This window comes from Danio rerio, chromosome 4 (assembly GCF_049306965.1).
Source record: "Danio rerio strain Tuebingen ecotype United States chromosome 4, GRCz12tu, whole genome shotgun sequence".
NCBI lineage: Eukaryota > Metazoa > Chordata > Actinopteri > Cypriniformes > Danionidae > Danio > Danio rerio.
This window is the reverse complement of record NC_133179.1, coordinates 68,247,501-68,274,700: the sequence shown is the minus strand read 5'-3', so window position 1 is coordinate 68,274,700 and position 27,200 is coordinate 68,247,501. Positions and strand designations below refer to the sequence as shown.

The 27,200-nt window shown below is 38.9% G+C and overlaps 1 protein-coding gene and 36 non-coding genes across 37 annotated transcripts; all 37 read left to right on the top strand.

Annotated features, from left to right (window-relative positions):
* Positions 1-23,565, top strand: LOC137491264 (uncharacterized). The gene is made up of 5 exons (XM_068220430.2): positions 1-356; positions 434-939; positions 1,024-1,617; positions 22,352-22,616; positions 23,560-23,565. Exons 1-5 carry the CDS (start codon positions 18-20, stop codon positions 23,563-23,565), a joined length of 1,710 nt encoding a protein of 569 aa, XP_068076531.2. The 5' UTR covers positions 1-17.
* On the top strand, positions 2,710-2,798 carry trnar-ucu (transfer RNA arginine (anticodon UCU)). Its single transcript is given in 2 exon segments — positions 2,710-2,746; positions 2,763-2,798. It is a non-coding gene; the product is annotated as a tRNA-Arg (tRNA).
* On the top strand, positions 3,546-3,619 carry trnat-ugu (transfer RNA threonine (anticodon UGU)). Its single transcript has one exon. It is a non-coding gene; the product is annotated as a tRNA-Thr (tRNA).
* Positions 3,806-3,879, top strand: trnas-aga (transfer RNA serine (anticodon AGA)). The gene has a single exon. It is a non-coding gene; the product is annotated as a tRNA-Ser (tRNA).
* Positions 4,155-4,228, top strand: trnai-aau (transfer RNA isoleucine (anticodon AAU)). The gene has a single exon. It is a non-coding gene; the product is annotated as a tRNA-Ile (tRNA).
* Positions 4,315-4,403, top strand: trnar-ucu (transfer RNA arginine (anticodon UCU)). Its single transcript is given in 2 exon segments — positions 4,315-4,351; positions 4,368-4,403. It is a non-coding gene; the product is annotated as a tRNA-Arg (tRNA).
* On the top strand, positions 5,151-5,224 carry trnat-ugu (transfer RNA threonine (anticodon UGU)). The gene has a single exon. It is a non-coding gene; the product is annotated as a tRNA-Thr (tRNA).
* trnat-agu (transfer RNA threonine (anticodon AGU)) lies at positions 5,410-5,483 on the top strand. The gene has a single exon. It is a non-coding gene; the product is annotated as a tRNA-Thr (tRNA).
* On the top strand, positions 5,759-5,832 carry trnai-aau (transfer RNA isoleucine (anticodon AAU)). The gene has a single exon. It is a non-coding gene; the product is annotated as a tRNA-Ile (tRNA).
* Positions 6,754-6,827, top strand: trnat-ugu (transfer RNA threonine (anticodon UGU)). The gene has a single exon. It is a non-coding gene; the product is annotated as a tRNA-Thr (tRNA).
* LOC137492690 (5S ribosomal RNA) lies at positions 7,011-7,129 on the top strand. Its single transcript, XR_011012663.1, has one exon. It is a non-coding gene; the product is annotated as a 5S ribosomal RNA (ribosomal RNA).
* On the top strand, positions 10,629-10,747 carry LOC137493621 (5S ribosomal RNA). The gene has a single exon (XR_011013596.1). It is a non-coding gene; the product is annotated as a 5S ribosomal RNA (ribosomal RNA).
* LOC137493622 (5S ribosomal RNA) lies at positions 10,806-10,924 on the top strand. Its single transcript, XR_011013597.2, has one exon. It is a non-coding gene; the product is annotated as a 5S ribosomal RNA (ribosomal RNA).
* LOC137493915 (5S ribosomal RNA) lies at positions 10,983-11,101 on the top strand. The gene has a single exon (XR_011013890.2). It is a non-coding gene; the product is annotated as a 5S ribosomal RNA (ribosomal RNA).
* On the top strand, positions 11,160-11,278 carry LOC137492691 (5S ribosomal RNA). The gene has a single exon (XR_011012664.2). It is a non-coding gene; the product is annotated as a 5S ribosomal RNA (ribosomal RNA).
* On the top strand, positions 11,337-11,455 carry LOC137493623 (5S ribosomal RNA). Its single transcript, XR_011013598.2, has one exon. It is a non-coding gene; the product is annotated as a 5S ribosomal RNA (ribosomal RNA).
* On the top strand, positions 11,514-11,632 carry LOC137493916 (5S ribosomal RNA). The gene has a single exon (XR_011013891.2). It is a non-coding gene; the product is annotated as a 5S ribosomal RNA (ribosomal RNA).
* On the top strand, positions 11,691-11,809 carry LOC137492692 (5S ribosomal RNA). The gene has a single exon (XR_011012665.2). It is a non-coding gene; the product is annotated as a 5S ribosomal RNA (ribosomal RNA).
* Positions 12,016-12,134, top strand: LOC137492117 (5S ribosomal RNA). Its single transcript, XR_011012089.1, has one exon. It is a non-coding gene; the product is annotated as a 5S ribosomal RNA (ribosomal RNA).
* Positions 12,193-12,311, top strand: LOC137492118 (5S ribosomal RNA). The gene has a single exon (XR_011012090.2). It is a non-coding gene; the product is annotated as a 5S ribosomal RNA (ribosomal RNA).
* On the top strand, positions 12,370-12,488 carry LOC141383831 (5S ribosomal RNA). The gene has a single exon (XR_012404886.1). It is a non-coding gene; the product is annotated as a 5S ribosomal RNA (ribosomal RNA).
* On the top strand, positions 12,547-12,665 carry LOC137493643 (5S ribosomal RNA). The gene has a single exon (XR_011013618.2). It is a non-coding gene; the product is annotated as a 5S ribosomal RNA (ribosomal RNA).
* On the top strand, positions 12,724-12,842 carry LOC141383845 (5S ribosomal RNA). Its single transcript, XR_012404901.1, has one exon. It is a non-coding gene; the product is annotated as a 5S ribosomal RNA (ribosomal RNA).
* LOC141383556 (5S ribosomal RNA) lies at positions 12,901-13,019 on the top strand. Its single transcript, XR_012404578.1, has one exon. It is a non-coding gene; the product is annotated as a 5S ribosomal RNA (ribosomal RNA).
* On the top strand, positions 13,078-13,196 carry LOC141383452 (5S ribosomal RNA). Its single transcript, XR_012404470.1, has one exon. It is a non-coding gene; the product is annotated as a 5S ribosomal RNA (ribosomal RNA).
* Positions 13,255-13,373, top strand: LOC137494110 (5S ribosomal RNA). The gene has a single exon (XR_011014085.2). It is a non-coding gene; the product is annotated as a 5S ribosomal RNA (ribosomal RNA).
* Positions 13,432-13,550, top strand: LOC141383818 (5S ribosomal RNA). Its single transcript, XR_012404869.1, has one exon. It is a non-coding gene; the product is annotated as a 5S ribosomal RNA (ribosomal RNA).
* Positions 13,609-13,727, top strand: LOC141383830 (5S ribosomal RNA). The gene has a single exon (XR_012404885.1). It is a non-coding gene; the product is annotated as a 5S ribosomal RNA (ribosomal RNA).
* On the top strand, positions 13,786-13,904 carry LOC141382923 (5S ribosomal RNA). The gene has a single exon (XR_012403885.1). It is a non-coding gene; the product is annotated as a 5S ribosomal RNA (ribosomal RNA).
* On the top strand, positions 13,963-14,081 carry LOC137494039 (5S ribosomal RNA). Its single transcript, XR_011014014.1, has one exon. It is a non-coding gene; the product is annotated as a 5S ribosomal RNA (ribosomal RNA).
* LOC137492698 (5S ribosomal RNA) lies at positions 14,140-14,258 on the top strand. Its single transcript, XR_011012671.1, has one exon. It is a non-coding gene; the product is annotated as a 5S ribosomal RNA (ribosomal RNA).
* On the top strand, positions 14,317-14,435 carry LOC137493546 (5S ribosomal RNA). Its single transcript, XR_011013520.1, has one exon. It is a non-coding gene; the product is annotated as a 5S ribosomal RNA (ribosomal RNA).
* LOC137492700 (5S ribosomal RNA) lies at positions 14,494-14,612 on the top strand. The gene has a single exon (XR_011012673.1). It is a non-coding gene; the product is annotated as a 5S ribosomal RNA (ribosomal RNA).
* On the top strand, positions 14,671-14,789 carry LOC137492701 (5S ribosomal RNA). Its single transcript, XR_011012674.1, has one exon. It is a non-coding gene; the product is annotated as a 5S ribosomal RNA (ribosomal RNA).
* LOC137493626 (5S ribosomal RNA) lies at positions 14,848-14,966 on the top strand. Its single transcript, XR_011013601.1, has one exon. It is a non-coding gene; the product is annotated as a 5S ribosomal RNA (ribosomal RNA).
* Positions 20,843-20,961, top strand: LOC137492702 (5S ribosomal RNA). The gene has a single exon (XR_011012675.1). It is a non-coding gene; the product is annotated as a 5S ribosomal RNA (ribosomal RNA).
* LOC137493545 (5S ribosomal RNA) lies at positions 21,020-21,138 on the top strand. Its single transcript, XR_011013519.1, has one exon. It is a non-coding gene; the product is annotated as a 5S ribosomal RNA (ribosomal RNA).
* Positions 23,566-27,200: the final 3,635 nt, after the last annotated feature.

The following is a 27,200-nucleotide window of genomic DNA, read 5'->3' as shown; positions in this document are numbered from 1 at the left end:
AAGGTGAATTGCTGGGAATGGAGCACCTTTACAGCCAGACCGGCAAAACCCTGACTCCGGTGCTCCAGAACCCAGAGGAGGAAGACATGCTGGTGGAGGAAGTAGATGACGAGGATCTACAAGATGACGGGTTTGAGGAGGAGATCATGGAGGACATCACAGTTCCAGTGCTGTATGAGGATGACCCCTGCCGTGATCTCAGAAACAGCCCCTTATCTTCGCCTCTGCCTCAGTCCCCAGCATTACTGGCTGAGCCGTCCACATCAGCTGGTGGAGAAGGACAGCTTCCTAGCCCAGCCCCCTCAGTGCCGTCACAGCCATCCAAGTCTGGAGACAGTCTCTCTGTTGAGGCTCAGGTAAGATATATTAAGAACTTAATTTTATTTAGTCTTTTTTTATTCCACATATACTAAATTTATTCTGTATTTACCAGGGAGTAGTCATTGGACCTGATGGCATTGCTGGGTGGGACAAGGTGCAGGATCTGGCTGCTTATTTGGTAGGTCTTCGTGAGGCTCATTACCTCACTGACCTGCAGGTGACAGAGGCCATCCAGCTGTGGACAGCTCTCCTGGATGTTGATAAACAGCGCATCAACTACCAGCCTCGACATCAGCCTCAGCTGACACATGGGCGCTTTAAGGCACCGAAGCGCTCCGGAGTCACTCCAGGTGTGGAGAGCGTCAAGCGCTGTCTGATTGGACATCCTGGGGGTCCAGCACAGTGGCCTAGCACCAGCCGCTTGGTTGAGGCCATTTGTACAAAGCTGTGTGCCGTTCACAAGTCCACTTCCAAGAAGGCTGGTGTTCGCACGCCCAGGTGGTCTAAAATACTGACCGATTACCACCACATCCGGGATCTGGTGCTTGGCAGTCGCAGGCTGATGGATGAAACAGTGATCCAGCTTTTTGAGCTAAACCAGAAGACGCTTATTCAGTGGTAAGCAAAGCACATTATTTTCTTTAAATTACCTGAATACTTCGAAATTAATATTTATGTATAATACATATCATTTATTATCAGGTTTCAACGGAGGCAAAAGGATCATGAAATGCGTGTACTCACTCAGGGACTGACTCCACTTGATCCAATTGCTGTGGCAGATACGCAGCTTCCTTTGCAGAGGGAAAAATTGGACGAGGCACCATCAGCATCAGGCCCCAAACACCAGTTTGTCTTTCTTCCAAATAAAGAAGGACAGGCACCTCTTCTTCGACCTGGTCGAAAGTCTGCTTCTGCAACCACCACAGTTTGCTCCTTCCTGCCAGATGCCACCACGGTGTGCTCCTTTCCACCGGCCCCCACGACGGTATGCCCCATCGCGCCAACACCCACCACAATCTGCCACATTGCACCGGCCCCTACCATGGTGTGCCCCGTCACACCGACCTTCACCACAGTGCGCCCCATCTCGCCAGCCTCCACCACAGTGTGCCCCATCATACCAGCCTCCACCACAGTGCGCCTTATTGCGCCGGCCCCCACCACAGTGCGCTCCATTGTGTCTGCCCCCACCACGGTGTGCTCCTTTCCACCGACCCCCAGCACGGTGTGCCCCATTGCACCACCCCCCATAGCACCAGGTGTTGTGCAGCCCATTTCAGGACCTGGATCATTGTTTGGCACACTTTTTTTTTAACCCAGACATGAGTGTGTCAATGGTGATTCCATTATTTGCTGCACCAACATCCAGTGCAGTCCCAGCTTCAACTGCACCTGCTGTTCCTCCACCAGCACCTGCTCCACCTGCTGTTCCTCCACCTGCATCTGCTCCACCTGCACCTGCTGTTCCTCTACCTGCGCCTGCTGTTCCTGTGTCCCGTTACACCCAGAGGAACAGGCGCAGACGGGAACAGGAGAAGGAAAGTATGTGCCTGCAGTTACTTTTAATGTTTGCAGCAAATGTGGGAAACCAAAGACTAAGGAGTTTGGCCATAGCCGATTTGGTAATGCCACATTTTGCCTGCAAACTTCAAATGGCAAATCCTTAAAGGACTGGTTGGCAGAACAGCGCCAGCAAAATAAAGGACAAACTCCAGCTCCAGAATAAAGGACAAATTGCTGTATACATTTTTGTAAATGTTACATGGGTACTCTCTCTCTCTCTCATTTTATTTAATTTTTGTGTGTTAATATTTAGCATTTTACAGTGGCACTTATAGGCCCACTCTTATTTTGTCTTGTGTGTACTTATTTAATATTTGTGTGCATTTTATGTAAAAATATATTTATATTTCTTAAAAAAATAACATTTTATACATTGCTTAAATACTGTGGTCAAAATAGAAAAAAAAGATCACATTTGCTCTGAGGTGGCCTCTTTGCCCTGCCTGCCGTTTAGTCGTCAAAATACCTGGAATAGTGCGCTTTTCTTTTGAAGGCCCTACCTGGTCCTGCTCCAGTAAACTTGTGAGGAGCCCGGCATGCCGAATGACGAGTTACTCAGAAATCAATGCACATTGGCACTGCCTTGTATTGACATTCTGCTACTTTCTGGCAAGGCCGTTTTTTTTTTTTTTTTTTTTACATTTTTTTCTCTTTAGCCCGGGCAGCACCAACCAGAAGACTTGAGGTTCCATGGTGTGATGGTTAGCACTCTGGACTCTGAATCCGGCGATTCGAGTTCAAATTTCGGTGGGACCTTGTTTTTTTACCAGCACCGCACTAAGTGCTTTCTGTCCAACAGTTCTAGAGAAAGCAGAGCACTTAGGCTCTGTGGCGCAATGGATAGCGCATTGGACTTCTAGGCTGTGAGCTGAGCCATTCAAAGGTTGTGGGTTGGAGTCCCACCAGAGTCGCAAGCTTTGCTCTTTTTCTTCACTGACTTAAGGTGTGGTGCGTTTCTAACATTTTAGGCATCTGTCCATCCCGTTTTGCTTCTTTCTTTCATTGCGCAGTGCAGGCTCAGATACTAGGGGTACTCTACAATAAAGCCGATGACTTAATTGAGCTGTTTTAAATAAGGGAGATTAGAAAACGGTGTAGGGCCTAGTGGGCTTGAGGAATGACTCGTCGGCAACCTGTGGTTTTGGGGAAAAGTAACTGCCACCTATTGTTAAGATCACGCCTTTTGGATTTGTCGTACAAGAGCCTCTTTATGCATGTGCAAAGTAACTGAGTAGAAAGCACAGTAAATTTTGCTTCCCCCCCCACTGTCTTAGATGAAACTGCGTTTGGAAGTATCGTATCCAGAGGTTTTTTCTTTTAGTGTTAAGACTAAGTTGGCCAGAGCACCTGTCTTGGGAACAGCAGGTGCTAGGTTCAAATCCAAACTGCACCTTTCCCTCAGATGATGGGAGAGTGGCTTTCTGATCTGAAACTCTTTCAATGGCCGATAGCATATGTTTGTCCTGATTTCCATTTTCCGAGCTGACTCTGGGTTTGGATGACATGGTCAGGCTTGAGACATGATCATCCAGACTCTAAAAGACCGCGTCCGGCTTGTCAGCATTTTCTGCATCCTGACATGCTGGTTTTTGTTGTGTATTATTTTTTCTTCTTCGATTTTTGTTATCAGGCAAATGTCTCTTACTGTGAATTTCTGTGGCGCTGTGGCTTAGCTGGTCAAAGCGCCTGTCTTGTAAACAGGAGATCCTGGGCTCAAATCCCAGCAGCGCCTTAGTCCAGGTGGTGCGTGTGCTTGTTTTATAGAGCTCACCGGAATTAATTATAAAATTGTATAGCTTTGAGGCGTAATGAATAGTGCGACAAATAGAGTTAAACAACCTCTTTGCTTGCCATTTTAAGACTTGCTGTCTTTTTTTAGTCTCTGTGTGCAAAAACGTCTTGCCTCCTATTCAGCGTTGGCTCTGTGGCTTAGTTGGTCAAAGCGCCTGTCTAGAAAACAGGAGATCCTGGGTTCAAATCCCAGCAGTGCCTTATGTACAGGTTTCGTGTTTGCTTTTGTTAAGAGTAACGAGGGTTTACGCAGCGGGATGTTTAGCAGTCGGTTTCTTAACAAAACTCAAATCCTTAAGAACGCTGCTCGTTCAAGAGGGCTTTGGACGATGCCTTTATATAGCATAGTGTGGTAATGCCTAACCAATTGGACTTTAATATTTCAAGTCCAGACATTCCCACATGCAGCGCTACCGTTGTTAGTTTTTTTTTTTTTTTTTTTGGAATTAAACATTTAGCCTGTATCAAGGTCGTTTGGCGCTGTGGCTTAGTTGGTCAAAGTGCCTGTCTAATAAACAGGAGATCCTGGCTTTGAATTCCAGCAGTGCCTTGTCTGCAGTTGGCTGTTCATTCATGGGCCAGAGAGTACTAAAAAGTGCTTTCTGTCCAACAGTTCTAGAGGAAGCAGAGCACTTAGGCTCTGTGGCGCAATGGATAGCGCATTGGACTTCTAGGTTGTGAGCTGAGCCATTCAAAGGTTGTGGGTTCGAGTCCCACCGGAGTCGCAAGCTTTGCACTTTTTCTTCACTGACTTAAGGTGTGGTGCGTTTCTAACATTTTAGGCATCTGTCCATCCCGTTTTGCTTCTTTCTTTCATTGCGCAGTGCAGGCTCAGATACTAGGGGTACTCTACAATAAAGCAGATGACTTAATTGAGCTGTTTTAAATAAGGGAGATTAGAAAACGGTGTAGGGCCTAGTGGGCTTGAGGAATGACTCGTCGGCAACCTGTGGTTTTGGGGGAAAGTAACTGCCACTTATTGTTGAGATCACGCCTTTTGGATTTGTCGTACAAGAGCCTCTTTATGCATGTGCAAAGTAACTGACTAGAAAGCACAGTAATTTTTGCTTCCCCCCCCACTGTCTTAGAGGAAACTGCGTTTGGAAGTATCGTATCCAGAAGTTTTTTCTTTTAGTGTTAAGACCAAGTTGGCCAGAGCACCTGTCTTGGGAACAGCAGGTGCTAGGTTCAAATCCAAACTGCACCTTTCCCTCAGATTATGGGAGAGTGGCTTTCTGATCTGAAACTCTTTCAATGGCCGATAGCATATGTTTGTCCTGATTTCCATTTTCCGAGCTGACTCTGGGTTTGGATGACATGGTCAGGCTTGAGACATGATCATCCAGACTCTAAAGGACCGCGTCCGGCTTGTCAGCATTTTCTGCATCCTGACATGCTGGTTTTTGTTGTGTATTATTTTTTCTTCTTCGATTTTTGTTATCGGGCAAATGTCTCTTACTGTGAGTTTCTGTGGCGCTGTGGCTTAGCTGGTCAAAGCGCCTGTCTTGTAAACAGGAGGTCCTGGGCTCAAATCCCAGCAGCGCCTTAGTCCAGGTGGTGCGTGTGTTGTTTTATAGAGCTCACCGGAATGAATTATAAAATTGTATAGCTTTGAGGCGTAATGAATAGTGCGACAAATAGAGTTAAACAACCTCTTTGCTTGCCATTTTAAGACTTGCTGTCTTTTTTTAGTCTCTGTGTGCAAGAACGTCTTGCCTCCTAATCAGCGTTGGCGCTGTGGCTTAGTTGGTCAAAGCGCCTGTCTAGTAAACAGGAGATCATGGGTTCAAATCCCAGCAGTGCCTTATGTACAGGTTTCGTGTTTGCTTTTGTTAAGAGTAACGAGTGTTTACGCTGCGGGATGTTTAGCAGTCGGTTTCTTAACAAAACTCAAATCCTTAAGAACGCTGATCGTTCAAGAGGGCTTTGGACGATGCCTTTATATAGCATAGTGTGGTAATGCCTAACCAATTGGACTTTAATATTTCAAGTCCAGACATTCCCACATGCAGCGCTACCGTTGTTAGTTTTTTTTTTTTTTTTTTTGGAATTAAACATTTAGCCTGTATCAAGGTCGTTTGGCGCTGTGGCTTAGTTGGTCAAAGTGCCTGTCTAATAAACAGGAGATCCTGGCTTTGAATTCCAGCAGTGCCTTGTCCGCAGTTGGCTGTTCATTCATGGGCTAGAGAGTACAAAAAAGTGCTTTCTGTCCAACAGTTCTAGAGGAAGCAGAGCACTTAGGCTCTGTGGTGCAATGGATAGTGCATTAGACTTCTAGGTTGTGAGCTGAGCCATTCAAAGGTTGTGGGTTCGAGTCCCACCAGAGTCACAAGCTTTGCACTTTTTCTTCACTGACTTAAGGTGTGGTGCGTTTCTAACATTTTAGGCATCTGTCCATCCCGTTTTGCTTCTTTCTTTCATTGCGCAGTGCAGGCTCAGATACTAGGGGTACTCTACAATAAAGCCGATGACTTAATTGAGCTGTTTTAAATAAGGGAGATTAGAAAACGGTGTAGGGCCTAGTGGGCTTGAGGAATGACTCGTCGGCAACCTGTGGTTTTGGGGAAAAGTAACTGCCACCTATTGTTGAGATCACGCCTTTTGGATTTGTCGTACAAGAGCCTCTTTATGCATGTGCAAAGTAACTGAGTAGAAAGCACAGTAATTTTTGCTTCCCCCCCACTGTCTTAGATGAAACTGCGTTTGGAAGTATCGTATCCAGAGTTTTTTTCTTTTAGTGTTAAGACTAAGTTGGCCAGAGCACCTGTCTTGGGAACAGCAGGTGCTAGGTTCAAATCCAAACTGCACCTTTCCCTCAGATGATGGGAGAGTGGCTTTCTGATCTGAAACTCTTTCAATGGCCGATAGCATATGTTTGTCCTGATTTCCTTTTTCCGAGCTGACTCTGGGTTTGGATGACATGGTCAGGCTTGAGACATGATCATCCAGACTCTAAAGGACCGCGTCCGGCTTGTCAGCATTTTCTGCATCCTGACATGCTGGTTTTTGTTGTGTATTATTTTTTCTTCTTCGATTTTTGTTATCGGGCAAATGTCTCTTACTGTGAATTTCTGTGGCTCTGTGGCTTAGCTGGTCAAAGCGCCTGCCTTGTAAACAGGAGATCCTGGGCTCAAATCCCAGCAGCGCCTTAGTGCAGGTGGTGCGTGTGCTTGTTTTATAGAGCTCACCGGAATGAATTATAAAATTGTATAGCTTTGAGGCCTGGTTAGTACTTGGATGGGAGACCGCCTGGGAATACCAGGTGCTGTAAGCTTTTCGAAGTGCTTCATTTGGCAGCTGATTTAAATAGCCAACGCTTGACAGCCTCTTTCGCTTACGGCCATACCACCCTGGAAATGCCCGATCTCATCTGAACTCGGAAGTAAAGCAGGGTCGGGCCTGGTTAGTACTTGGATGGGAGACCGCCTGGGAATACCAGGTGCTGTAAGCTTTTCGAAGTGCTTCATTTGGCAGCTGATTTAAATAGCCAACGCTTGACAGCCTCTTTCGCTTACGGCCATACCACCCTGAAAATGCCCGATCTCATCTGAACTCGGAACATGGGTTTTAAACACAGCGGTTTTAAAGAATGAAGACTATGTTTTAAGTGTAAAGGAAATTATTCAAAAGGAAAAGGAAAAAGGGAATGAAATCTATAATGAGGACAAAAGAATGTGGTGGGAGAATGTGAAGTATTTAATTAAAAAGTTTACGATAAAATATTGTAGACAATTACAAAATTGTAAAAAATATAAGGAAAAGGAGCTGAAAGAAAAACTAGAAAACGAATTGAAAAATGAGAATGGAAAAAATATACAAAAGATTAAAGAACTGCAAGGAAGATTAAATGAAATGGAGGAGGAGAAATTTGAAGGTGCAAGATTAAGAAGTAAAGCAAAATTTACAGTAGAGGGGGAAAAGTGCACTAAATTTTTCTTTGATCTAGAGAAGAGAAGAGGGAAGTCAGAAATGATTAGAGAAATAAGGAGCAAAAATGGGAACGTAGTAGAACAACATGAGGAGATTTTGGAAGAAATAAGATCATATTATGAGAAATTGTTTTGCACAGAGGGAATAAAAGAAAAAGAAAAAGGGGAATTACTAAATCTAATAAAATCAAGAGTAGAAGAAGGGGAAAAAAGAGAATGTGACGAGGAGATAAGAGAAGAAGAAATAAAAAGAGCAATTAGTGGATTAAACAAAAAGAAAAGTCCAGGAATAGATGGGTTGGGAAGTGAATTTTATATTGTTTTTAAAGATATTTTATCTACTATTTTAAAGGAAGTATATGATGAGATTTTTGAGAATGGTGAGATAAATAAAAGAATGGGGATGGGCTTAATGAAGGTGATATACAAAGGAAAGGGGGATAAAGTAGATTTAAAAAACTATAGACCTATAACAATGCTTAATACTGATTTGAAGATTTTAGCCAAAGTTTTGGCTAATAGACTAAAAGAAGTGAGGCCAAGCATAATAAAAACAAACCAAGCATATAGTATAAAAGGACGAGACATTGCGGATACAACTATGAGTATTAAAGACACAATTAGATATATAAATGATAAGCAGAAAGATGGTTTTTTAATTAGTCTGGACTTCGAGAAAGCTTTTGATAGGGTGGAGCATGACTTTTTATTTGGAGTGTTAAAGAGTTTTGGTTTTGGGGAAAATTTTATAAAGTGGGTTCAGATTTTATATAGAGGAGCGTTAACAAGGATAAAATGCAATGGGTTTTTAACAGACTGTTTTAAGTTAACAAGGTCAATCAGACAGGGTTGTCCGTTATCTGCACTTTTATATGCTTTAGTTGCAGAACCACTGGGATTAGCTGTGAAGCACGAGGACAGAATAAAAGGAATAGAGGTAGAGGGGGGAGTGAATAAAATATTTCAATATGCTGACGATACCACATTAATACTACAAGATCTGGCAAGTGTAAAGCAAGCAATGGAAACAATACAACATTTTTGCAAGGGTTCAGGGGCTAAAATAAATGAGGATAAAACAGTATATTTGAGATTTGGGAGAACTGAGGCTTTATCTGGACATTTTACTTTTAAGGAAATGGATGAAATTAAAATTTTAGGCATTGTAATTGGGAAGGATGAAAAGAAAGCAGAAGTAACCATGTGGGAGGAAATTTTAGGAGGGATTGAACGGAGGCTGAGGTTTTGGAAATTAATGTCTTTAACTTTAAAGGGGAGGGTTTTAATTTTGAATGTTTTAATGGTTTCTAAATTATGGAATATTTTATATGTGTCATCAATGCCACTGTGGATGGAAAAAAGGCTGAAACAATGTTTTTTAGACTTTTTATGGGAAGGGAAACCTCCAAGAATAGCATATGCAACGTTAATTGGAGAAGTAGGCAAAGGGGGTCTAGGTTTAATAGACGTGGAGCAAAGAAAAAACAGTTTAAGAGTAAAAATGGTAAGGAAATATTTGGATGAAGACAATAAGGCAGCATGGAAAAGAACAATGGAATATTTTTTAAGTAAAAGTGGCAATTTTAATATGGGAGATAATATTTTATGCATGAGGATGAAAAAATTCATGACAGAGGGTCTACCAGATTTTTATAAAGAATTGATTGGAGCATGGGGGAAATTTTTAACTTGTGTACATTTTAACATACAAGGACGCGAGAACATTTTAAATCAGCCTTTATTCTTAAACAGTGGCATTCTTAATCAAGAGAAAGTGGTGTTTTTTAGGAAATGGTGGGAGGTGGGAATAACAAGAGTAAGGGATGTTTTATATGAATTTAAGGAAGGATTTTTACCGGTGCAGTATGTTATTGACGTAATGGATGAAGCGAAGGAGGATTTTAACAGACAAGACTTAATAAAGGAATACGACATAATCAAAAATGCCATACCTGCAGAATGGTTAACAAGAATAGAAAATATGGAAGAAAATAAACAAAGTAAAGATGTGATTGTAAAATTTGGCGAGAAATGGTGGAACTTGAAAGATAGTACTGTGAAAAAGATTTATGGGTTTTTTAGAGATGGGGTTTTTAAGAAACCGCGTGCAAATGAGTACTGGATACGGATGTTTAAAGATGTAAATGAAGACAACATATGGGCTAATATAAATGGCAAATTAGTACAGTCAAAAGTGGAGAATTTGGAATATTTGATCAGAAATAAAGCAGTTTTTACAGATATAATTTTAAACAAAATAGGGATGGAGGAAAGTGTCACATGTAAAGTATGTCAAGATGCAGATGAAGGATTCTTACACCTGTTTTTATATTGTAATGAGTTGAAAGATTTTAATGAGAAATGCAAAAGCATTATTTTAACTTTGAAAGGAGAAAGAGATGACAAACTTGAGTGGGAAAAGGTGTTGATGTTGGGAGTGAACAAAGAATGTAATAATGAAAAGCTCATAAATTTACTTGTGATGTTAATGAAGAGTGCAATATGGGAGAGAAGAGTTGCTGCAAAAAAAGAAAAAGCTGTATTAGATGTGTGGAATGTATTTAAGAGGAAGGTGGAGAAATATGTTGAATGTCTGTTTTATTATTTTAAGATGGAGGACATGCAGGAGGCTTTTTATGATGTTTTTACTCAAGAAGTTTCAAAGACTTTAAATGACACAGGAATGAAAATGCCTTTTTAAAAATGTGATTATACCCTTTAAGGAGTTCTACTTGCAACATTTTATATTTAAAATGTGTTATTGTGAAAATATGATGTAATACGGACCTTTTTATTGTTTTGTCTGAAGTGAAATATGTATAAATAAGTGAATTGTATGAATAAAAAAAAAAAAAAAAAAAAATGGAAATGCCCGATCTCATCTGAACTCGGAAGTAAAGCAGGGTCGGGCCTGGTTAGTACTTGGATGGGAGACCGCCTGGGAATACCAGGTGCTGTAAGCTTTTCGAAGTGCTTCATTTGGCAGCTGATTTAAATAGCCAACGCTTGACAGCCTCTTTCGCTTACGGCCATACCACCCTGGAAATGCCCGATCTCATCTGAACTCGGAAGTAAAGCAGGGTCGGGCCTGGTTAGTACTTGGATGGGAGACCGCCTGGGAATACCAGGTGCTGTATGCTTTTCGAAGTGCTTCATTTGGCAGCTGATTTAAATAGCCAACGCTTGACAGCCTCTTTCGCTTACGGCCATACCACCCTGGAAATGCCCGATCTCATCTGAACTCGGAAGTAAAGCAGGGTCGGGCCTTGTTAGTACTTGGATGGGAGACCGCCTGGGAATACCAGGTGCTGTAAGCTTTTCGAAGTGCTTCATTTGGCAGCTGATTTAAATAGCCAACGCTTGACAGCCTCTTTCGCTTACGGCCATACCACCCTGGAAATGCCCGATCTCATCTGAACTCGGAAGTAAAGCAGGGTCGGGCCTGGTTAGTACTTGGATGGGAGACCGCCTGGGAATACCAGGTGCTGTAAGCTTTTCGAAGTGCTTCATTTGGCAGCTGATTTAAATAGCCAACGCTTGACAGCCTCTTTCGCTTACGGCCATACCACCCTGGAAATGCCCTATCTCATCTGAACTCGGAAGTAAAGCATGGTCGGGCCTGGTTAGTACTTGGATGGGAGACTGCCTGCGAATACCAGGTGCTGTAAGCTTTTCAAAGTGCTTCATTTGGCAGCTGATTTAAATAGCCAACGCTTGACAGCCTCTTTCGCTTACGGCCATACCACCCTGGAAATGCCCGATCTCATCTGAACTCGGAAGTAAAGCAGGGTCGGGCCTGGTTAGTACTTGGATGGGAGACCGCCTGGGAATACCAGGTGCTGTAAGCTTTTCGAAGTGCTTCATTTGGCAGCTGATTTAAATAGCCAACGCTTGACAGCCTCTTTCGCTTACGGCCATACCACCCTGAAAATGCCCGATCTCATCTGAACTCGGAAGTAAAGCAGGGTCGGGCCTGGTTAGTACTTGGATGGGAGACCGCCTGGGAATACCAGGTGCTGTATGCTTTTCGAAGTGCTTCATTTGGCAGCTGATTTAAATAGCCAACGCTTGACAGCCTCTTTCGCTTACGGCCATACCATCCTGGAAATGCCCGATCTCATCTGAACTCGGAAGTAAAGCAGGGTCGGGCCTGGTTAGTACTTGGATCGGAGACCGCCTGGGAATACCAGGTGCTGTAAGCTTTAAAAAAATAAATAAATAAAAAAAAAAAAAAAAAAAAAAAAAAAAAATGGAAATGCCCAATCTCATCTGAACTCGGAAGTAAAGCAGGGTCGGGCCTGGTTAGTACTTGGATGGGAGACCGCCTGGGAATACCAGGTGCTGTAAGCTTTTCGAAGTGCTTCATTTGGCAGCTGATTTAAATAGCCAACGCTTGACAGCCTCTTTCGCTTACGGCCATACCACCCTGGAAATGCCCGATCTCATCTGAACTCGGAAGTAAAGCAGGGTCGGGCCTGGTTAGTACTTGGATGGGAGACCGCCTGGGAATACCAGGTGCTGTAAGCTTTTCGAAGTGCTTCATTTGGCAGCTGATTTAAATAGCCAACGCTTGACAGCCTCTTTCGCTTACGGCCATACCACCCTGGAAATGCCCGATCTCATCTGAACTCGGAAGTAAAGCAGGGTCGGGCCTGGTTAGTACTTGGATGGGAGACCGCCTGGGAATACCAGGTGCTGTATGCTTTTCGAAGTGCTTCATTTGGCAGCTGATTTAAATAGCCAACGCTTGACAGCCTCTTTCGCTTACGGCCATACCACCCTGGAAATGCCCGATCTCATCTGAACTCGGAAGTAAAGCAGGGTCGGGCCTTGTTAGTACTTGGATGGAAGACCGCCTGGGAATACCAGGTGCTGTAAGCTTTTCGAAGTGCTTCATTTGGCAGCTGATTTAAATAGCCAACGCTTGACAGCCTCTTTCGCTTACGGCCATACCACCCTGGAAATGCCCGATCTCATCTGAACTCGGAAGTAAAGCAGGGTCGGGCCTGGTTAGTACTTGGATGGGAGACCGCCTGGGAATACCAGGTGCTGTAAGCTTTTCGAAGTGCTTCATTTGGCAGCTGATTTAAATAGCCAACGCTTGACAGCCTCTTTCGCTTACGGCCATACCACCCTGGAAATGCCCGATCTCATCTGAACTCGGAAGTAAAGCATGGTCGGGCCTGGTTAGTACTTGGATGGGAGACTGCCTGCGAATACCAGGTGCTGTAAGCTTTTCGAAGTGCTTCATTTGGCAGCTGATTTAAATAGCCAACGCTTGACAGCCTCTTTCGCTTACGGCCATACCACCCTGGAAATGCCCGATCTCATCTGAACTCGGAAGTAAAGCAGGGTCGGGCCTGGTTAGTACTTGGATGGGAGACCGCCTCGGAATACCAGGTGCTGTAAGCTTTTCGAAGTGCTTCATTTGGCAGCTGATTTAAATAGCCAACGCTTGACAGCCTCTTTCGCTTACGGCCATACCACCCTGGAAATGCCCGATCTCATCTGAACTCGGAAATAAAGCAGGGTCGGGCCTGGTTAGTACTTGGATGGGAGACCGCCTGGGAATACCAGGTGCTGTATGCTTTTCGAAGTGCTTCATTTGGCAGCTGATTTAAATAGCCAACGCTTGACAGCCTCTTTCGCTTACGGCCATACCACCCTGGAAATGCCCGATCTCATCTGAACTCGGAAGTAAAGCAGGGTCGGGCCTGGTTAGTACTTGGATGGGAGACCGCCTGGGAATACCAGGTGCTGTAAGCTTTTCGAAGTGCTTCATTTGGCAGCTGATTTAAATAGCCAACGCTTGACAGCCTCTTTCGCTTACGGCCATACCACCCTGGAAATGCCCGATCTCATCTGAACTCGGAAGTAAAGCAGGGTCGGGCCTGGTTAGTACTTGGATGAGAGACCGCCTGGGAATACCAGGTGCTGTATGCTTTTCGAAGTGCTTCATTTGGCAGCTGATTTAAATAGCCAACGCTTGACAGCCTCTTTCGCTTACGGCCATACCACCCTGGAAATGCCCGATCTCATCTGAACTCGGAAGTAAAGCAGGGTCGGGCCTTGTTAGTACTTGGATGGAAGACCGCCTGGGAATACCAGGTGCTGTAAGCTTTTCGAAGTGCTTCATTTGGCAGCTGATTTAAATAGCCAACGCTTGACGACCTCTTTCGCTTACGGCCATACCACCCTGGAAATGCCCGATCTCATCTGAACTCGGAAGTAAAGCAGGGTCGGGCCTGGTTAGTACTTGGATGGGAGACCGCCTGGGAATACCAGGTGCTGTAAGCTTTTCGAAGTGCTTCATTTGGCAGCTGATTTAAATAGCCAACGCTTGACAGCCTCTTTCGCTTACGGCCATACCACCCTGGAAATGCCCGATCTCATCTGAACTCGGAAGTAAAGCATGGTCGGGCCTGGTTAGTACTTGGATGGGAGACTGCCTGCGAATACCAGGTGCTGTAAGCTTTTCGAAGTGCTTCATTTGGCAGCTGATTTAAATAGCCAACGCTTGACAGCCTCTTTCGCTTACGGCCATACCACCCTGGAAATGCCCGATCTCATCTGAACTCGGAAGTAAAGCAGGGTCGGGCCTGGTTAGTACTTGGATGGGAGACCGCCTGGGAATACCAGGTGCTGTAAGCTTTTCGAAGTGCTTCATTTGGCAGCTGATTTAAATAGCCAACGCTTGACAGCCTCTTTCGCTTACGGCCATACCACCCTGGAAATGCCCGATCTCATCTGAACTCGGAAATAAAGCAGGGTCGGGCCTGGTTAGTACTTGGATGGGAGACCGCCTGGGAATACCAGGTGCTGTATGCTTTTCGAAGTGCTTCATTTGGCAGCTGATTTAAATAGCCAACGCTTGACAGCCTCTTTCGCTTACGGCCATACCACCCTGGAAATGCCCGATCTCATCTGAACTCGGAAGTAAAGCAGGGTCGGGCCTGGTTAGTACTTGGATGGGAGACCGCCTGGGAATACCAGGTGCTGTAAGCTTTTCGAAGTGCTTCATTTGGCAGCTGATTTAAATAGCCAACGCTTGACAGCCTCTTTCGCTTACGGCCATACCACCCTGGAAATGCCCGATCTCATCTGAACTCGGAAGTAAAGCAGGGTCGGGCCTGGTTAGTACTTGGATGGGAGACCGCCTGGGAATACCAGGTGCTGTAAGCTTTTCGAAGTGCTTCATTTGGCAGCTGATTTAAATAGCCAACGCTTGACAGCCTCTTTCGCTTACGGCCATACCACCCTGGAAATGCCCGATCTCATCTGAACTCGGAAGTAAAGCAGGGTCGGGCCTGGTTAGTACTTGGATGGGAGACCGCCTGGGAATACCAGGTGCTGTATGCTTTTCGAAGTGCTTCATTTGGCAGCTGATTTAAATAGCCAACGCTTGACAGCCTCTTTCGCTTACGGCCATACCACCCTGGGTACGCTAGAGGGAGTTAGTGTGCAAACAGGAAGTGAAAGGCTGCAGACGGGAGAGAAAGGCTCTCCCTTTCTTTTGTAGTTTTATTTAGTTTTTTTTGGGTGTTTAATATAGTTTAAGGAGTTATTATTTTTATTTTTGGAGTTTAAACCACCTGACAGCAGCACATGTGCTAGCTGGAAGGTGGTTATTCACCTTTTTTGCTTGGATTTTTTGGGACAATGGAAAGCACAAAGGACAAATTCACTGGACTTTCGGGCAAAACAAGAGGAGAAAGTAACACAGAGATGGATGGTGAAAAGCAAAGAGGAGACGACACGGGAGTACGAGAGGGAAAACAGATGGGAAACAACACAGCACGAGGAGGAGAAACAAACATGGCTAACATGGAACGACAAGAAAATCAGCAACAGGAAAGACAACATGAAAGGAGAGGAAAGAAGTACTTGAAGGAAGCAACTGTAATACTAAACGTGGACAAAGTAAAAGAGGTGAGAGTTTCAGACATTATTAAGGCGTTAACAGAAAAATGTGGACATGGGAGAATTTTGGCAATAAGACCGAGAAAGGACAAAGAATATGAAATAACTTTAGAAGAGGAAGAAACTTGTGACAAACTGATTGATGGACTAACAATAAATGAAGAGAACTGTGAAGTTAAAATGTTACAAAACAGAGACTATGTTGTCTCCTTTATGCACTTGCCTGTTTATTTGGAGGATAGTGTAATATTAGAAAAATTGGATGGATGGGGTGTTAGCCCCTTATCAAAAATTAAAAGGAGGACATATCCGGGCACTGAGATTGAGGATGGGACAAGGTTCATAAAGACACGGTTTCCCAAGGAGGTGGCTTCGCTTCCATATAGCACGAAGTTTGAAACGGCAGAAGGACCACAATATTTCCGGGTGATGCACAGCCACCAAGTTAAGACTTGTAGGCTGTGTATGAGCCTGGAGCATGTGATGAAGGACTGCCCAGACTTTAGGTGCTTTAAGTGCGAAGAAAGAGGACATTTTGCAAGAAACTGTGATGCAATTAAATGCCCGGAATGCCTCCAAATTTTAGCAAAATGTGAATGTTGGATGGAGGCAGAGGAAGGAGAAGAGAGAAACCAGATAAGCAGGCAAGTGCATAAAGTAAACAATGTAGAACAAAATGAAGGAGAAGAACAAGCAGGAGTTTTACAACCAAAAGACTTACTGAAAGAGATAGAAAATGGAAAAGAAATTCAAGAGGATAAGAAAATGCATAAGAGGAATAACGAAGATGACATTTTTTGTGAAGAAAGACATGAAGAAGAGAGAGGAAAAATGCAAAATGAAGCAAATGAAAGACTGATATTGGAAGAAAGGGAGAGGCAAACGCTTTTCAAAGAAACTGAAAAAAGAGAAGAAGAGGATAATGAAAACATAGAAATGGAAACAATGGACAACTCTCAGATGTGTGGAGACAATGAGGTGAAGACTGGACAAAGAAATGAAGAAAAAAAGTAATGAAATTGGAAGAGAAGAAGAAATTAAAATGGACAGAGAGGAGAGAAGAACAATTCGAAGAAGGACATTAAAGATTAAACCTAATCTAGAAAGTACAAAGAGAAAATTTACTACAAGAATGAAAAACATGAACAGATATGAAGTGTTAAAGGAAATGGAGGGAGATGATGAGTAATAATGATTTTTAGGTTTTTAATTTTATTTTTATTTCTTTTAATGGTTTTAAAATGTGTATCTTTTAATGCAAGAGGTATGATGGAAAAAGGGAAATTTGAGAAAATAAGAGAAAAATGTACAAATAAGGACATGATAGTATTACAAGAAACAAACTGGAAAGATTATGTAATGGAAGATTTTAAAAAGAAGTGGGAGGGGGATATCTTATATAACAATGGTGATGGCAAATCTGGAAGAGGGGTGGCATTTTTAATAAAAAAAGATGTTTTAAATATTAAAAAAATCGTGTATAAAGACAACAATGGAAAGTGTTTAGTGATAGAAGTAAACTATGAAGGACAAGAAATGATTATAGCCAATATACATGCACCAACGGAAGAGAAAGATAAAAAAGAGTTTTTTAAGATTTTAAATAAGGTAATTGAGAGATATAAAAAAATAATAATGGTAGGAGATTTTAATACAGTTTTTAATAAACAAGACATGGCAGATGGAATGGTTTTTAAATCTGACACAGCAAGGAAAGAACTAAAGGAGCTAATAAAAGAAAATAATTTAATAGACATATGGAGGGAAAATAACAAAGAAAAAAGAGAGTTTTCAAGGAGACAAATAGTTGGAGATTTTATATGTCAAACAAGAATAGATTTTATATTATGTACTAGGAATATTGAGAATTTTATAGAAAACATACAGTATGAAGAGAACATTTTTAGTGATCATAAGCTCTTGCATTTTAAAGTGAATGTAGATAACATACAAAAAGGACCAGGAACTTGGATTTTAAACACAACCATTTTAAAAAATGAAGATTATGTTCAAAAAGTCAAAGAAATAATAGAGAAAGAAAAAGAAAATAGAATGTATGATGAAGATAAAAGGATATGGTGGGAAAACACAAAATACCAAATAAGAAAATACACAATCAAATATTGTGCAGTACTACAAAGATGTAAAAAGTATACAGAAAAAGAAGTTAAAAGATCCTTAGAAAAAGAATTAAACAAAGAAAATAAAGATATTGAAAAAATCAAAGAAATAGAGCAAAAATTACGAGATTTAGAAGAAGACAAATATAAGGGGGCAATGTTGAGGAGCAGATCTAAATACACAGTAGAAGGGGAAAAATGCACGAAATTCTTTTTTGATTTAGAGAAGCAAAGAGGTAAAGCAGGAATACTAAAGGAAATTAAAGGGAGAAATGGAAAAATTGTGAAAGGAAACATAGAAATACTAGAAGAAATCAAACATTTTTATGAAGATCTTTTTGAAGCAAAAGGTATTGATGAAGAAAAAGAAAGGAAGATTCTAAATTATATAAAAGTAAAATTAGAAAAAGATGACAACAAAGAATGTGACAGAGATATAGATGAAGAAGAAATTGAAAGTGCAATAAATCAACTAAATAAAAAGAAAAGTCCAGGTATAGATGGAATAGGAAATGAATTTTATATTGTTTTTAAAGATATTTTAAAAGGAATACTTAAAGAAGTTTTTAAAGAAATTTTTAAATGTAAAGAGATGAATGAAAGAATGGGGATGGGATTAATGAAGTTAATATATAAAAGAAAAGGAGCAAAAACTGAATTACAAAATTATAGGCCAATAACAATGTTGAATACAGATTTAAAGATTTTAGCAAAAGTTTTAGCGAATAGATTAAAGGAAGTAATGCCTAAATTAATTAAATCAAACCAAGCATATGCAATAAAAGGGAGAGATATTGCAGATGTAACAATGAGCATTAAAAGCACAATAGACTATATACAAGAAAAGAAGATGAATGGTTTTTTAATTAGTGTAGATTTTGAAAAGGCTTTTGACAGAGTCGAACATACTTATTTGATGTACTCAAAACATTTGGATTTGGAGAGAATTTTATTAATTGGATTAAAATTTTATATACAGGGGCTTTAACAAAAGTAAAATGTAATGGTTTTTTAACAGATTGTTTTAAAATTACAAGATCGATTAGACAAGGATGTCCTCTTTCAGCGCTATTATATTCCCTAGTCGCAGAACCTTTAGGGTTAGCAATAAAACAAGAAACTAAAATTAAAGGAATAAAAATAGAAGAAGAGGAGGATGAAGGAAAAATATACCAGTATGCTGATGATACAACAATAATAGTGAAGGAGAAAAAGAGTGTAAAAGAAGCCATGAAAAAAGTACAGGAGTTTTGTAAGGGAACAGGAAGCAAAATAAATGAAAATAAAACACAATATATGAGGTTTGGTAAAGCAGATATTTTAACAGATTGTTTTCAATTTAGAGAAGTAGAAGAACTGAAAATTTTAGGAATTTTAATTGGTAAAAATGAAAGAAAAGCAACAGAAAAGATGTGGGATGATCTAATAAGAGGAATAGAATCAAGATTAAATTTTTGAAGGATGAGAGAACTTTGTTTAAAGGGGAAAGCCTTAATATTAAATGTTTTAATGACATCAAAGCTATGGTATAAATTATATGTAACAGAAATGCCATGTTGGATAGAAGAGAGATTGAAAAAGTGTGTTCAAGATTTTTTATGGGAGGGGAAACCCCCAAGAATTGTGTACAATACAATAATAGGAGCAACAGAAGAAGGAGGGATAGGATTGATTGATATTAAACAAAGGAAGAATTGTCTTAGAGTCAAAATAGTTAAAAAGCTTTTACAAGAGGAGAACTCAACAGAATGGAAAAAGGTTATGAAATATTTTTTAAACAAAGTTGGCAATTTTAACTTAGGAGAAGACATTCTTTGGTTAAAAACAAAAAACTGGATGACGGAAAAGTTACCAGGGTTTTATCAAGAAATTTTAAGTGCATGGGGGAAATTTTTAGATGGAGTATTTTACCAAGTAAAGGGTAGAGAAAACTTGTTAAATCAACCTTTGTTTTTAAATAAAAGTATTTTAAAAGAAGGGAAGGAACTATTTTTTTAAAAAATGGATGGATGTGGGGATTTTAAGAATAAGGGATGTTCTTTATGAATTCAAAAAGGGATTTTTAACTAAGCAATATATAGTAGACTTAATGGAAGAAGCTAAAGAGGAATACAGTGTAAAGGAAATAGAAAATAAACTTGAAACGGTCAAAGGTGCCATACCAAAAGAATGGATTACAAGAATAGAAAATATGGAAGAATGTGGGAATGAAAAAGTCATACATGTCTATTTAAAAGGAAAGCTTTGTAATTTTAAAGATTGTTTACTGAAAGACTTTTATGTTTATTTTAGAGATAGTGTATTTCAAGAACCTATAGCAAATAACTTTTGGGTACAAAGATTGAATAGTGTGAAAAAGGAAAATATATGGAAAAACATGAGAGGGAAAATAATAGAAACAAGATTGGAATGTTTTGAATATTTTATAAGACACAAGGCAATTTTTACTGAGTGCATTTTAACAAAGATACAGAGAGAACCAAATGCAACATGTAAGGTTTGTTTTCAAGAAGATGAAGGAATTTTACACCTGTTTTTATACTGTAAAGAATTAGAATGTTTTTACATGAAATGCCAAAAAATGCTAAAAGATTTATTGAAAGACTGGGATGAAGAACAATTGGAATGGAATACTCTTGTGATGTTCGGATGGAATATGGAAAACAAAAACAAAAAGTTTGTAAATCTTCTTATAATGATGATTAAAAAGTGTGTGTGGGAAAGAAGAAATGTAGCAAAGCAGGCAAAAGTTGTTTTAAATGTGTGGAATGTACTAAAACGAAAAATGGAAAGATACATAGAAAGACTGTACTGGTATTTTAAAGGAGAAGATATGTTACCAAGCTTTTATGATGTGTTTAATGATGAAGTGTATAATGTTTTAAGTGGTTTAAAGTGGAAAATGCCCAAAGAGGATGTTATTTTATGAAGAATGTTTATTTTAATGTATTTGTTTTGTGAAATTTCTTGAAGTATTTAAATGTAAATGTAATGTGAATATTTTTGAATAAAAAAAAAAGAAAGAAAAAAAAAAAAAAAGAAATGCCCGATCTCATCTGAACTGGGAAGTAAAGCAGGGTCGGGCCTGGTTAGTACTTGGATGGGAGACCGCCTGGGAATACCAGGTGCTGTAAGCTTTTCGAAGTGCTTCATTTGGCAGCTGATTTAAATAGCCAACGCTTGACAGCCTCTTTCGCTTACGGCCATACCACCCTGGAAATGCCCGATCTCATCTGAACTCGGAAGTAAAGCAGGGTCGGGCCTGGTTAGTACTTGGATGGGAGACCGCCTGGGAATACCAGGTGCTGTAAGCTTTTCGAAGTGCTTCATTTGGCAGCTGATTTAAATAGCCAACGCTTGACAGCCTCTTTCGCTTACGGCCATACCACCCTGGAAATGCCTGATCTCATCTGAACTCGGAAGTAAAGCAGGGTCGGGCCTGGTTAGTACTTGGATGGGAGACCGCCTGGGAATACCAGGTGCTGTAAGCTTTTCGAAGTGCTTCATTTGGCAGCTGATTTAAATAGCCAACGCTTGACAGCCTCTTTCGCTTACGGCCATACCACCCTGGAAATGCCCCCTTGAGTTTGACTGAGTCAGTGCTTTCAAGGAAGTGTGAGGTGGCAGTAGGGAGAGAAAGGCTCTCCCATTTTGATTTTTCTTTATTGTTTTTTTTTCTTGATTTTGCTTAAATCAAATTGTATTAATTTTGTTTAGTTTTAGTTAAACCCCAGACAGTGTTATCTGTTTGGGGTTAAAACGTTTTGAAAGGATGGAAACTTTGGTAAAGGAACTGGAACTGAAAATGGACTATGGCAGCATGGACAAAGCTACTCCTGAAAACAACATATCTAGAGATTCAAACAACGGCATCGACGATAATGACACATGGGCAACTGTTGTGGCAAGAAGGAGGAAAACTAAATCAGACACAAGTAGAGAAGAAAGTGGAGAAATGCAACAAACGAAAGGTAAAGCAAATGCTGAACACTTGGAAAACAGCCAACAAACAAGTCATAGAAATGAGATGATAAACAAACTGAAAAGTCTAGCTAGATTTCAGAGACAATATAAAAAAGAAACAACTTTGACAATGACTGTGAAAGATCCTGAAAATATCACTGTAACTATGATTATAAAGGCTGTGGAAGATAAGACTGGAATTGGAAAATTGTTTGGACTGAGGAAAAAATCCAATTTTGACTTTGAACTAACTATGGAAAATGAAACGGACTGTGATCACTTAATGGATGGACTGATGATTAACCAACAATTTTGTGAAGTATCAAAACTCTGCGCAACTGAGAGAATGGTTTCTTTTTTGAACTTACCCAACTATATTCAAGATAGTGAAATCATCCAAAAGCTGGTGGACTGGGGAGTTTCTCCAATTCTCCCTCTGAGAAGAAGATATCATCCAGGAACAACTGTGGCTGATGGAACAAGGTTTATCAGGGTGAAATTTCCAAAAGAGGTTATGAGTCTTCCTTACAATGTCAAGTTTGATACAGAGGAAGGACCAAAATATTTTAGAGTCATACATGATCAGCAGATAAAAACATGCAGATTATGTGGAAGTGCTGAACATGAAAAAAAAGACTGCCCACAATTTGTGTGTAGAGAATGTCTGGAGCAGGGGCATTTTGCGCGGGACTGTAAAGCCCCACGGTGCCAAGGCTGCAAAAAGACAATATTGTGGTGCAGATGTGAATCGGATGAGGAAGAGACTGGAGTTATGGAAACGAACAAACAAATGGAGAAATCAAGCAATGAAGAACGGGAAGAGGAAGTACAGGAATTACCACCGGATGATTTGAATGAACAAGAAGAGGAGCGGGCCATGAGTGAAGAGGATGAAGGAGATACAGCAGAGACTGAGGCACAACATCTAATGAAAGACGATGGACAGGACATGGAAGAAGAACATGGAGCAGCAGGTGAAAATACAGAAAGCAGAATTGAGGAAGAGGTAAGCGATGATGATGATGATAATGAAGAAATAAATATTGGGACTAAAGACAGAACAATAGACAGCATAAACAGAAGACGGAGAAAAACTGTACAATTGAATATTCAGCAAGTGCTTAAGAAACGGAAATTACGAAAGGAAGCAAAAGCAAAACTAAAAACTGACAGAACTGATCTAAGATTTTAGATCATAAAAAAGACTACAAATGATTGATGATTTGTTTAATTTGGATTTTCTTTTGTTTGGATGGCTTGTTTTCTTTTATATTTCTAATGAACAACTTATGTTTGGTTTCAATTAATGTAAGAGGGCTGTCATCCAAAGTGAAGTTTGAAAATGTAATTGCTTTAACAGAAAAATGTGATGTTATATGTATACAAGAGACTGGATGGAATGAAAACATTGTTAAAGATTTTAAAAAATGTTGGGATGGGGAAATATTGTATAATAATGACCCAAATAAGAAAAAAGGCATGGCAATATTAATTAGAAGGGGAATAGGATATACATTTGATGTTTTATTTAAAGATAATTATGGAAGGATTTTAACTATTAAAATTATGAATAAGGATGAAGAAATAACAATATGTAACATACATGCTCCAAATGAAGACTTAGAAAGAGTTACTTTTTTTAAAGATCTAAGTGTTTTAATGAGTGGATGGAATAATGTTATTGTTTTAGGGGATTTTAATACTGTTTTAGAAAGAATAGATGTAGATGATCATATGGTGTATAGAGCAGATGTTGGAAGAAGAGAACTGAAACACATGATTGAAAAACATAAATATGTAGATGTATGGAGAGAGAGAAATAGAGCCAAAAGAGAATACTCAAGAAGGCAGTGGGTGAATACAGTTTTAAAACAAAGTAGATTGGACTATGTTTTATGTACAAGGAATTTAGAATCTTTTATTTCAAATATTTTTTACAAGATTTTTAGCTGTAGTGACCATGATTTTCTGTATGTAATGATGGATTTCAGTGGAGTTGAAAGAGGACCAGGTGTATGGATGTTTAATACAGAGCTTTTAAAGAATGATTTTTATAAAATTGAAATGGAAAACATGATTATTAATAGTGTAAATGACGAGTTATATGATGAAGAAATAAGTGTGTGGTGGGACAATGTAAAATTAGAGGCCAAAAGATTTTCAATAGAATGTTCAAAGAAAATGCAGAAAGCCAAAAGAGCTAAAGAAAGACAATTAAACAAGGAATGGGAGAATGAAATGGAAAAGATAACAGAAGGAAATATGGATATTAGGAGAATAGTGATATTAGAAGAGAAACTGAAAAAATTAGAAGAGGAAAAATGTATGGGAGCTAGAATAAGAAGTAAGATAAAAAATACAGTGGAGGGAGAAAGAAGTACAAAGTTCTTTTATGATCTAGAAAAAACACGACAAAAAGCAGATTTGATAAAGAATGTCTCAACAAAAGAGAAAACTGTCAAAGATAAAGAAAGTATTTTAAGAACAGTTAAATATTTCTATGGAACTTTGTTTAAAGCAAAAGGAGTTCATGAAAAAGATAAGGATTTTTTATTAAATCAAATAAAGGTTAAAGTAAGCGAAGAGGATAAAAAACTGTGATAGTGATATAACTGAAGAGGAGATCAATGAAGCTATAACACAGTTAAGTAATGGGAAAAGCCCTGGTTTAGATGGTTTGTCATCCGAATTTTATAAGACTTTTAAAGATGTTTTAATTCCAATTTTAAAAGACCTTTTTAATGCTATTTTAAAAAAAGGACAGTTGAGTGAGAGTATGAAGAAAGGAATGATTAAAATAATTTATAAAAATAAAGGTGATAAAGATGATTTGCAAAATTATAGACCTTTAAGTATGCTTAATACAGATTATAAAATATTAGCAAAGATTTTAGCAAACAGGCTTAAAAAGGTAGTTCCCACTCTTATTACTACTAACCAGGCTTATAGTGTTATAGGAAGAGATATAGCAGACACAGTAACAAGCATCAGAGATTTAATCTGGTACATAAAAGAAAAAAAAGATGAAGGATTTTTATTCAGCATAGATCTAGAAAAGGCTTTTGATAGAGTTGAGCATAGCTATTTATTTGACATAATCCAGAAATTTGGCTTTGGTGAGAATTTTATTAAGTGGATAAAATGTTTTTATACAGACATTTTTAGTTTTTTTAAAATAAATGGATTTTTAACCGACTACATTGAGATTTCTAGATCTATAAGACAAGGATGTCCTTTATCAGCATTATTATACACATTAGTTGCTGAACCTTTAGGCTTAGCTATAAATGGAGAAAAGGAAATTAAAGGGTTTAAAATAGAAATCAATAGAACAGAACAGAAAATTTTCCAGTATGCTGATGATACCACTCTGTTTTTAAAAGATTTTAAAAGTGTTGGAAAAGCTATGGAAATATTTGATAAATATTGTCGAGGATCGGGAGCAAAAGTAAATAAAGAAAAAACTGAATATATGAAGATGGGAAAAGTAGACATTCCACAAGGAAATTGGGAATATAAAGAACAAAAAAAATTACATAAAGATCTTAGGCATTACACTGGGATATGATGAAATTAAAACTAGAGAAATAATTTGGGATGAACTTATAAATAAAATGGAAAAAAGATTATGTTTTTGGAAACAGAGAGTATTGTTTTTAAAAGGAAAAGTACTGGTATTAAATTCTCTTTTTCTATCTAAGATGTGGTATGTTTTAAGTGTTGTTAGTCTACCTACGTGGGTGTATAAGAAAATAAAAACTATGATTTTAAAGTTTTTATGGGATGATAAACCATCTAAAATTGCATATAACACTATCATTGGAAAGGTGGATGAGGGAGGACTAGGACTTATAGATCCATGGATAAGAATGAAAAGCATGAGAATTAAAACATTAAAAAAGTTTTTAAATGAAGACAATATTCCATGGAAAAGCATAATGAGTTATTTTATTAATAAATGTGGACAAATAGGAGATGATTTCTTATGGATGGCATTTAAAGACCGCATGATAGAAAATATTCCTGAGTTTTATAAAGAGTTGTTGAGAACATGGAAATGCTTTTATAATAATATACAAACTGAGATTGAAGGGAGAAAACTTTATTTACAGCAACCCTTATTTTTAAATCAGAACAATAAAAGCAAAAAGCAAATGTTTTATGAGAACTGGTATGCAGTGGGTTTTAGACAAGTAAAAGACATTTTATATGATTTACCGACTCAAGCAATAATAGATACACTGGAGGAAATAGAAGATGTAGATGATAAAGAAAAAATTGAAGATCAATACAAGAAGTTAAGATTAGCATTACCAGATCACTGGATCAAAACTATTGAAGAGAATGAAAAAGAAACTGAAAATAGAAAAATAAAAGTTTTTTTAAAAATGGATGAAGATAAAATTAGTATCAATGATTGTCCTATCAAGATGTTTTATACATGTTTGTGTAATACTGTGTTTAAAAAACCTAAATCAAGAGAATTTTGGGAAAAGTTATTTGAAAACTTTGATACTTCAAATATATGGAAAAATGTAAGATCAATTTTAAAAAGTCCAGCATTGGAAAACTTTGATTTTATGTTAAGACACAACTGCATAATGACAGAGATCATCTTTAAAAAGATTGGGGTATCACAAGATGATTTGTGTAAAGTGTGTTTGGAAAAAAAGGAAGGCGTGTTACACCTATTTTTAAATTGTAAAAAGTTGAGTGATTTTATGAAGATGTTGAAAACAATGGTGTGTAATTTTCTGTATGATGAAAACATTATTTTAGAAGAATGGGATACACTGTTTTTATTTGGTTTTAATGGGAAAACAAAAAATAAGTTTGCTCTTAATTATATGTTGACTCTTGCAAGATTTACAATATGGAAAAGAAGAAATATTATGAAACAAAAGAAAAAAGAAATTCCATTGGTTTTGTTGTATAAACAGATTGTGAATGAGGAAATAATGGTTATATATGACTATTGCAAAATGTATGAAAAGATGGACATTTTTGAAAAATGTATTACAAAAAATAATCCATATATTGTACAAACTTGGACTGGTTTTAAAGTTTTCTTACCTAAAGATTTTTAAATATTTTATCTTTTAAATATTTGTATGTATAAATGTCAAGATTGTTGATGATGTATTTTTTAATAAAGAAAAAAGAAAAAAAAAAAGCTCGAATCTGCTCAGGAGCAAGTGTCTTTCCCACGATTAGATTGCAGCATCTTAACAAAGTCTGCACTGGAAGTCTCTCTTTGCCATTGCTCCTTTTAGCAAGAGCACCCTATTGAAACAGGAACAGTAAAGATTCACAATTAGAGTAGTAATACTCTATAACTGGATTTGAATATAATAACAACAACAATGTGGGGTCTGCTGTGATGGAATCAGTAACTTTCACTCTTTTGTGAAATAACAGTTACCTTGTAATCAGGTTTAAATGCATTGCAGCTGGCTGCCGTTAGGAGAAGACTTCAAATGCCTTGAGTAGGGCTCAAATAGAGACAGAACTGTGGTTGACAGGAAGGTGGGAGTGCTTCCTAAGCTGGTATTAAGGAGCTCTTTTTCTTTGTGGAGGAGCTCCAGCAAGG

Excerpts from the sequence above, each read along its gene's own strand:
- LOC137491264 (XM_068220430.2), top strand. The coding sequence starts at position 18 with ATGGAGCACCTTTACAGCCAGACCGGCAAAACCCTGACTCCGGTGCTC. Across the intron at positions 940-1,023 it reads CAGAAGACGCTTATTCAGTG|GTTTCAACGGAGGCAAAAGG; the intron begins GTAAGCAAAGCA and ends ATTTATTATCAG. Across the intron at positions 1,618-22,351 it reads ATTTCAGGACCTGGATCATT|ATGTGAATCGGATGAGGAAG; the intron begins GTTTGGCACACT and ends ATTGTGGTGCAG.